A 10,072-nucleotide genomic window follows, 5' to 3' on the forward strand; every position below is an offset into this window, starting at 1 on the left:
ATCAGATTTCCCTGAGTGTGGGACCCAGCAGGGTGAAAGACTTTCCTGTGAAGTCTCTGGGCTCTGTTTTTCTTATTCTGCCCAGTATGTGGTGCTTGTCTGTCTGCGGGTCCCACCAGCAAAAGTTGTTGTGGGTCCTTTAACTTTGGAAGACTCTTGCTGCTGGGTGTGTGGTGGATACAGAGGAAAGGTAGGTTGGTTTTAATGGCTTCAAATTGTGAAATCCTGGGATCTGAGTTCCTTGACAGAGGGAATCCACCTAGGTTGTGTTTCACCCCTCCCGCGGGGAAGATTCAGGTGGTAGAGAGCCCTGAAGGCAGTCTGTTTCTGCGTTCCGGGCAGTTGTAACCAATGTAATCCCAGCGCTGAGCCCAGAGGCAACGAAGCCTCTGTAGAAACAGCCGCAGAAGGCTCTGTTTCGCCCCCTTTCCTCTTTTTCAGTTAGCCCAATCGGCAGTTTCTGCCTTGATTAGTTTTGCCTGAGCTGAGGGCCTATTTTTAGTAGTCAGAAGTTGTTCATTAATGCCACTATTGGTGTTAGGTTGGGCTCAGTCTCTGCTACTGTTGGAGACTCTTTCCTTTCCCTCCAGGAAGTCGCCTGTCAGGGAGGGGCACCAGTTCGGATGCTCCCAGCCGGCCCGGGAAGCCGCGTGTGTGGAAGTGGCTGCGGTCGCTGGCCACCGCGGCTTGGGGGACCACTTTTCCGAGGCTCCCAGCCGGCCCGGGAAGCCGCGTGTGCGAAAGTGGCTGCGGTCGCTGGCCACCGCGGCTTGGGGGACCGCTTTTCCGAGGCTCCCAGCCGGCCCGGGAAGCCGCACGTGGGGGAGGGGTGCCGGCCACCGCAGCTTGGGGAACCACCGATCCAAATCTCCTAGCCGGCCCGGGAAGCCGCGTGTGTAGAAGGGGCTCCGGTCGCTGGCCACCGCGGGTTGGGGGATCGCTGCTCCGAGGCTCCCAGCTGGCCCGGGAAGGGGCGCCGGCCACCACGGCTTGGGAAACCTGATCCCGAGCTCCCAGCTGGTCCGGGAAGGAGGGAGGGAGCTCCAGCCGCCAGCCGCCGTGGCCCGGGAAAGCGCGTGCCTCTCGGGGACCTCACCGCAGTGGAGACTCTTAGCTGGTCCAGCCGTTCCAGAATGGGGTACGCTGTTTGTTTGGTCTCTGTCGTGGCTCCGGGAGCTGTTCTGTACTGTTTCTAGTTCTTTAGTAGTTGTTCTGGAGGAGGAACTAAGACCTGCGTGCCTTACTAAACCGCCATCTTCTCCGGAAATCTCTCTTATAACTCTTGATGGCCCATTGGCACTGTCTTTTCTGGAAAGCAACCTACCAGTATATATCAAAATTTGTGTACACTCTTTGGCTCAGAAAGTGCATGTCTGGAAGTGTATGATAAGATGATAAGGGAAAGAGTACACCATCTGTGATCCAATATATTCGTTTCTGTATTGCTAAAAATGCCTCTCCTCCCCTAAAATGAAAATACCTAAATATCTATTAGTGAACATTTTTTTAAACTGTGGCACTACAGAAGGCTGTGTGCCATGGTGACTTAATTTTACAGGAACCTAAGTTCAAATTCTGGCTCCACCATGTCTAGCTATATGATCTTGGTCAAGTTGCTTAATCTAAGTCTCTTTCCTCTTCTCTAAAATGGGATTAATAATGACACATGCTTTTTTAGAGTTGGTATGAAGATTAAGTGAGATGATACAGATAAAACCCAGTATCTCACACAAAACTCAGTATATTTTAGAAAATATTATTACTGTATGCTCCTTTAAAAGGATGAAATGGATCTGTTTATATTAATAATGAAGGGTATCTGCAATATAGTAAGGAAAAAAGCAAATTATTGACACTTTGTATCAGTCCATTTATATTAAAGCTGTGTGTGTGTTTTTACATATGCCTTAAAGTGTTTGGAAGGACATATCATAACAGCTAACATCTAATGAGGACTGGACTAAGATTCAGGCACTGTTCTAAGTGTTTTACACACATACCCGTCATTTTATTAAAATTGATTAATATGTTTTAAGTACTTGGAGCAATGCCTAAACTTTGTAAAGTACTCAATAAACACTAGCTATTAATTCTCACTTGCTGTCATTATCTCTGTTTTTTTAGATAAGGACACTGATACCCTGAGAGGTCTCACAGTTCCTAAGTGGCAGAGCCAGAATTTAAATCCAGGCAGTCTAACACCAGTCTGTCACCCAACAGTTAAAACTGGATATTATGGGAGGTAGGAGTGAGGTCACTTTCACTTTACAATTTATGTGTGTGCTGTTTTGAAACTGTTATTTACCCCAGAAAAGCCATGTTCTTCTAATCCAATCTTGTGAGGGCAGCAGACCTACTGTTGGATGGGACCTTCTGATGAAGTTGTTTCCATGGAGATGTGACCCACCCATTTGTAGATGGAACCTTTTAATTAGATGAAGATTTGACTCCACCTATTCAAGGTGGGTCTTAATCCACTTACTGTAGTCCTTTAAGAGAGGAAAACATTTTGGAGAACACACAGATGCAGACATTTGCAGATCAGAAGGACCCAAGGAGCTGAGAGAGCCATTTTGGAAGCCAATCCAGCAGAAAAGGGCCAGCAGACATTGCCATGTGTCTTCCCATGTGACAGAGAAACCTCTAATGGGTTTCAGTGTTTCTTAAGTGATGGGATCCTCTTATTGATGCCTTAATTTGGACATTTTCATGGCCTTAAAATTATAAATTTGTAACCTAATAAATCCCCTTTGTAAAAACCAATCCATTTCTGGTATATTATATTCTGACAGCATCAGCAAATTGAAACAATGTGCTTGTGGCTATTTTCACATTTTTATATGAAACATTATTTACTTTAATAAATAGAAAAAGATATTTCCATTTTGGGAAGAAAAGCATTTTTTAAAAAAATTTATTAACTAAAAAAATTTAACAAATGAAATATAACTTTAACATAGATAATCAGTAATTCACAATATCATAACTTAGTTGCATATTCATCATTTCTTAGAACATTTGCATCCATTCAGAAAAAGAAATAAAAAGACAATAGAAAAAGAAATAAAATTAAAACAGAAAAAAAAAGATTATACCTACCATACCCCTTACGCCTTGCTTTCACTGATCACTTGCATTTCAAACTTAATTTATTTTAACATTTGTTCCCCCTATTATTTATTTTTATTCCATATGTTCTACTCATTTGTTGACAAGGTAGATAAAAGGAGCATCAGACACAAGGTTTTCACAATCACACAGTCACAGTGTGAAAGCTATATCATTATTCAATCATCCTTAAGAAACATGGCTACTGGAACACAGCTCTACATTTTCAGGCAGTTCCCTCTAGCCTCTCCATTACATTTTGAATAACAAGGTGATATCTGCTCAGTGCTTAAGAATAACCTCCAGGATAGCCTCTCGACTCTGGAATCTCTCACCCATTGACACTTTGTCTCATTTCCCTCTTCCCTCTTTTGTTCGAGAAGGTTTTCTCAATCCCTTGATGCTGGGTCTCAGCTCATTCTAGGATTTCTGTCCCACGTTGCCAGGAAGGTCCACACCCCTGGGAGTCATGTCCCACGTAGACAGGGGGAGGGTGGTAAGATTGCTTGTTGTGTTGGCTAGAGAGCAAGGCCATATCTGAGCAACAAAAGAGGTTCTCTTGGGGGTGACTCTTAGGCCTGAATTTTAAGTAGACTTGACCTATCCTTTGTGGGGTTGAGTTTCATATGAACAAACCCCAAGACTGGGGGCTCAGCCTATAGCTTTGGTTGTCCAGACTGCTTGTGAGAATATCAAGAATTCAACTTGGGGAAGTTGAATTTCTCCCCATTCTCACCATTCCCCAAAGGGGGAAAAACATTTTTTTACTTTAGAAATCTTATTTCATCTGTTATAGAATACTTCTGGCAGATTCCAGAGATCTGAATATATGTATGCTTAAGATTTGTCCTCATTATCAGGAGTCCTGGGTAAGTAATACCCATGATCCCATACAGTGTATAAGATTTTGAGAGCCTTGGGGACAAAATTTTATGAGGAAATAAATGTGGATAGGTTCCCAGGCTAAATCTACATCATATAATAGTGACCAACTTCTATAATGCTAATCCTAATAGCCTACAAGAAGCCTTTAATTATAATATTTTGATTTCCATAAAGTCTTGTGTAAAAAAGTCATTCTTTGGGCATCGTAACAAAGCAGATTGAAAAACAAGTTATATGAGTCACATATTTGTAATCATAAGATGGGAAGTGAAGATTAGACATGGAAATCAGCATCAGAGCAAAATTTATTTCATGCAGTCCAGTCTGGCTCTAGCTGCCATTGATCTCATGTTCTGTTTTTGTGAAGGGACAGGTCAGTGTTCTAGATCTACTACTGCACTGTGGACTCTCCAGCCAGAACAGGGGGCCACTCATGGTTGGTGGCTTTGATTCTAGTCTGAGCTTGTCCACCATATAGCCAAATGACTGCTGGCCACATTTCTGTAAAATGAGGGAGATGAACTAGATAACATAGTCTCTATTTTCAAATTCTGCTATTCCAACAGTCTTGCCTCTTTGTGAAGTCAATTTCCAATTCTTGGACCGCTTGTGGAATCTAGAAAAATGCTGAATAGAATTGAACTCAAAGCCCATTTATGGGAGGTTTGCCATATACTTACTTGAATTGCAGGATATCCTTGACAACAAACTATACAATTTACTTTTTATTCCATTTTAGATCCTTTTTTCTCTCCTATATTTTCCATAAATAAACCAGAATTGTGTTCTAAAAATTGCAAGCTAATGACATGATATGGTTCTGGTCTGATACTTAGTCACATAATAAGCTGTTCAGGCATTATTCCTAAAGGTCATCAGCACTTAACAGTATATATTTTTTCTGCCTCCGGGGTTTTTGTATTATGGTATATTAACGAGGTGGATACCATCTGGGTTTTCTCACGGTTGCAGAAATCAAGTGGTCTGTGTATTTGACACAGTATCTGAGTTTGATAAGTCATGTGGTAGTGTCTGCTTTTAGTTGGGAGTAGTTTTTTCTTTGGTAACTCATGATGGTTAAAAAGTTTCTTGGGAGACTTGAAATAACTTAAAAGAACTAAAAGCAGGGCATAGCTACTTCTGTCTTAAAATTGTAAACTTGGTGATAACATGTTTTAATTTTAGTCTTATCTAATTTTTGGCCCCCCACCCCCTCCTCCCCTCCCCTCTTCCCCTGAAAAGAGTGATGCTTCTGGCTCTTAAGTTGTTAAGTTAAAATGAATTTATATTTAAAATTGGGGTAGTGCAGTTGTGGCTCAGTGGCAGAATTCTCTCCTGCCATGCTGGAGACCTGGGTTTGATTCCCGGTTCCCATGCAAAAAAAAAAAAAAAAAAATTACATTTGAAATTGAAGTCTTGCGTTTATTTTGGAAATTTATATTTTAAAATCTTACTTAAATTTGTTTCATTTTGTCTGCAAATGCCTTCCTGCCTGTCTGTCTCTCATTCCCATTAGAAGTTTACTTTTAAGAAAATGAAAAGCAGGTGTTCAAAGATGACTAAACTTTTTATAGTAGAGCTTCTGAGTGATTTATGTATTCAGGCTGGTTTCCAAGCTTGCCCCTCCCTTTCCTTTACCGGCATGTCACACCACCTCTCACTTCTCACTTGCTTTGTCCATTCATTGGCTGTTCTCTGCTCACACCAAACCCTCACCTTTAACACAAAATACATATTTTAGGTCTATTAGTCTTTTGAATTAGGCATTATTTCCCTTACAACAGATAAAGGAAGAGTCCTTAAAGCTAGTGCTCTACATTTTGTCTCTCTTCTTTATAAGCTTCTAGAGGAGTCACCAGCAGAAAAGCTATTTGAGAAGAAAGTGACAGTTTGAGCTCTTGTATATATGCATAGATAAAAGCTGCTAAAAATGTTTCCCTGAAAGGAAGTGTAAGATACTACTGAAAAATATTCTTTAAAATTCCCCTCGTTAGGGTTTTCTTGTTTGTCTTTACTTTTGTTCCACAGCATAAGATTCTTCTTGCTGTTCTTTCCTTTACCACTTTTTCTCCACCACCCTCGCAAATCACTCTTGTTTTTTCGTTGTGGAAAATTCAAATAAAGGACAAAGTTATCTAGAATATCATACTGGACAAAGTTATCCAGAGTATCAAATGTAATTTACCACTTAAAAAATACATAATTGAGTTCACATTGTACCTGAAGATAGAACTTTGTATCTTGCTTTTTACTTAACGTTATTTCTCATGTTGTTAAAGTTTAAAAAAAAAATCTTCAGTTTTTCTGTGATATTTCATACTGTCATCATTTCAGCAGTCATTTCACCTAATTTTAAACATTTGGTTTAAGTTGTTTGCTATCTTAAATAATGCCTTGAATAAAAAATAACAATAAAACTGTAGAAATCTTTGTTGCGATTTTGATTATTTCCTTAGGTATATATTCCTAAAGGTGAAATTATTACATCAAAAGATAAAAAATATTTTTAAGTTTCCTCATACAAACTGCCATAATCACCGTCAGAAGGGTTTACATCCCTACCAGATAACGTAAGCACAGTTGGTGTATGAGGAAGGTGTTGAATGGTAGACTGGACCCAACCAGGAGGGTTTTTTTCCTTCCTTAATTGTGCTACTTTGATATAGGAAACATAGTGCATTATTTTAAACTTTGTCTTTGATTTATAGTAAAATTGAACATTTTTCATGTTTGTTAGCTATTTTTGTATAGTTATTGTCAGTTGTAATTTATCCATTTATTATAGTCTCTTTATAATTTCAATATTTAAAAAAGCTGCATATGAGCGTTATATGTTGTTTTACTTTCCCACCTACTAAAATGCATATCACACACTAGATCGGCTTAACAACAGGAATTTACTGGCTCATGGTTTCAAAGACTAGAAGGCTTGCTTTCTTCCAGGGAGGGTCTGTATCTTTTGGCTGGCCAGCAATCTTTGGGGTTCTTTGGTTTTGTTGTCATATGGCAGTGCAGATGGTGACATCTTCTTTTACTTCTGCATTCCATTGACTTCCAGCTCCTGGCTGCTCCTCGTGGTTTTTCTTTCTGTGTCCTATTTCCTTTGCTTATAAGAACTTTAACCATATTGGATTATGGCCCACCCTCATTAAGTTTGGGAATACCTTAACTAGTATATCTTCCAAGTTCATACTCATAAATTGGTTCATATTCGCAGGACAAAAGTTAGGACCTAAACATGCTTTTTGTGAGAGGCATGATTCAATCCCTAATCCATATATATTAAGAAATATATTTTTTATTATTATTATTTATTTTATTTTATTATTTTTTAACATAGACTCCTTTTTTTAGTTAAGCTGTTCAAATTTTATTGACCTCCCAGTTTTTAGAAAAAGTTAAATTTAAGGTCACCACTTTTAAGTTTGATATAAATACGGATTGTGCAGAATAAAAGATAACAAATTAGTCCATGCACCAAAAGATTAGTTTACTAGAGTACAGAATCATCTTCATAACTACATTTAAAATTTTTCTAATGATGGAAGGGGACTGTCCAAGTTTTCTGAGACATTTTCAAAGTATTTCAAGGCACAAAATGAACACCATTGCGAATACATACATCTAGACTCTGTGCTTCTCATACAACCCATCAAAGATTCAGATTTACATCTGTGTTATAAGACTAAATGTACTGAATGAGATTTCTGCTTCTTAGCTGAAATACCACAGGATTTATACACATTATGTGGATAATTACTCCAAAATATGAAGAATACAAATACAAGCACTTTATTTTAAACACAAACACAAAAGATAGCTGTAAATTCAAAAGTGTTTAAATGCTTCCATTTTGGATCATTAGTTTAAGAATTTATACATGTTTGTTCCCAGAAGCTAATGTATCATAGTCTCTAGTAAGGAAAGTGAATTCAAAAAATTAACATGGTTTTCAGTAGCTTCCAAAGATAAGCTAAAGACTCTTTGCTATAATTACACTTACTGTTGTTTGTCCAGGTTTGTTTAATATGTAAACAGGAAAAATATACTCATTCTATAATTTCTTATAAAATAACAAGTCAGGAGTACATGTAGGAGATGTAGAAGGGGAAAGATAATTCAAAAAGTCCTTTTCCTTAGTAACTTTCATTTCAGAATCATCAAAAAAGCAACCATCTCCCTTCATACTCCTTTCAGCTTTACATATGAAAATTTTAAAAAACCACTAATGTTAATGCCTGTTTGGTTAACAGATTCCTTGTTTCTCTGAGATTCATGGGTCCCATTAGTATTGTTAGTCTCAGATTTCTATTTTCAGAAAATGCTACACTGGCAACTTTATCAGGGTTAGAGGTTTTGTTGTATAGCTCATGATCTGCTTTGCTCCTTTGTCCTCCAAGAAGCCCAATACCATCTGCATTTTTTTTGTTCAAAATTTACTTGGTTGGGTCTGATGCTCCTATTGTCTATGGTATGGATAGATGAATAAAAAATGTGGATGAGAAATGAATAGTAGGGGGAACAAATGTTAAAATAAGTTGAGTAGATTGGAATACTAGTGATCAATGAAAGGGGGGAACAAAGGTTAAAATATATGGGGTAGATGGAAATACTAGTGGTCAATGAGAGGGAGGAGTAAGGGGTATGGATGTATGAGTTTTTTCTTTTTATTTCTTTTTCTGGAATGATGCAAATGTTCTAAAGAATGATCATGGTGATGAATGTACAACTATGTGATGGTATTGTGAGCCATTGATTGTACACCAAGTATGGAATGTTCATATGTAAAGAATGTTTGTGTTTGTATGTTGTTTTATCGATAAAAATATTTAAAAAAAACTTTACTGTGGCTATGTATTTCCACAGACTCTAATAGACACTTCTTTACATTGTAATGTTCAACCACTCCCCATGCTTCCCCCTAATTCAATGGTTCAGGCTTACCTATTGCACACATTTTGACAACCACAAAATTTCCCTTATCTAGCTCTAAACTGTTAAGATCAGTGACTTTAATAGAAGCAGTGTAGTGCCCACTAATAATTATAATACCAGTATGCATCACAACTGAAAATAATTCATAGCTGTTCTTGGTTGGCTTTGTGCTCCGTTCTTCTAGTGATAATTTAAGGGGTGTCAGTAAAAGAAGTGTTGCTATTGGTAAGCCCACCACCAAAACAGTCAAACTCCAAGTCACTAGCACAGAGCACTTCAAATGAATGGTTATAACTTCAAGCATTTTGTCAAACAGTAGACTTCACTGAGCTTCAGTATATTGGTGGCAATTTTCACACAAATATTTATCCTCTCCTACAACCCTCTCTACTAAAGCAAATTGTGAAATTGCCCATCTCAGTGTCTTCATTTCTGTTTTTGGCTCTGGAAAAATTTCAGAATGCTCCTCTAATTTGGAAAGCTCATCTTCTTGTACTGGTATACTGATGTCCTGAAAATCTTCTCTTCTTTCTGTTAAACTTTCACTTCCAAGAAATGAGTTCTTTTTTATTTTATAATTCTTTTAAATACTTTTACTGAGATATATTCATGTAAATATAGCTCATCAAAAGCATATAATCAGTTGCTCACAATATCATCACATAGTTGTGTATTCATCATCATGATCATTTCTAGAACATTTGCATCACTCCAGAAAAATAAAAATAAAGAAAAATCTCATGCATACCATACCCCTTATCTCTCCTTCTCATTAACCATTAGTATTTCAATCTACCCAATTTATTTTACCTCTTCCCCCCCATTATTTATTAACAATATTTGTTTACTCATCTGTGCATACCCTGGAAAAAAGGAGCATCAGACACAGGTTTTCACAATCACACAGTCACATTGTAAAAGTTATATTGTTAATACAGTCATCTTCAGGAATCAAGGCTACTGGAACACAGCTCAGCAGTTTCAGGTACTTCCCTCCAGCCACTCCAATACACTATAAGCTAGAAAGGGATACTGGTATAAAGCGTAAGAATAACCTCCAGGATAACCTCTTGACTATTTGAAATCGTCAGCCACTGAAACTTTGTTTTGTCTCCTTTCTCTCTTCCTCATTTTGGTCAAGAAG

At 38.0% G+C, this 10,072-nt stretch overlaps 1 protein-coding gene and 1 pseudogene across 5 annotated transcripts in view; one reads left to right on the forward strand and one right to left on the reverse strand.

Moving 5' to 3' along the window:
- STK38L (serine/threonine kinase 38 like) overlaps positions 1-10,072 on the forward strand; it is a 140,856-nt gene that overhangs the window by 58,157 nt on the left and 72,627 nt on the right. The window contains exon 3 of one of the 5 annotated variants that reach the window (XM_077170378.1): positions 2,125-2,242. The exons of the other annotated variants lie outside the window; for them this stretch is intronic. Coding sequence (XP_077026493.1) covers positions 2,236-2,242 — 7 coding nt within the window. The 5' untranslated portion in view covers positions 2,125-2,235. The remainder of the gene's footprint in view (positions 1-2,124; positions 2,243-10,072) is intronic. 5 annotated transcript variants of the gene reach the window in all.
- Positions 8,844-9,587, reverse strand: LOC143689884 (ubiquitin carboxyl-terminal hydrolase 1 pseudogene; annotated as a pseudogene).

Source organism: Tamandua tetradactyla, chromosome 7, assembly GCF_023851605.1.
Source record: "Tamandua tetradactyla isolate mTamTet1 chromosome 7, mTamTet1.pri, whole genome shotgun sequence".
Classification (NCBI taxonomy): Eukaryota; Metazoa; Chordata; class Mammalia; order Pilosa; family Myrmecophagidae; genus Tamandua; species Tamandua tetradactyla.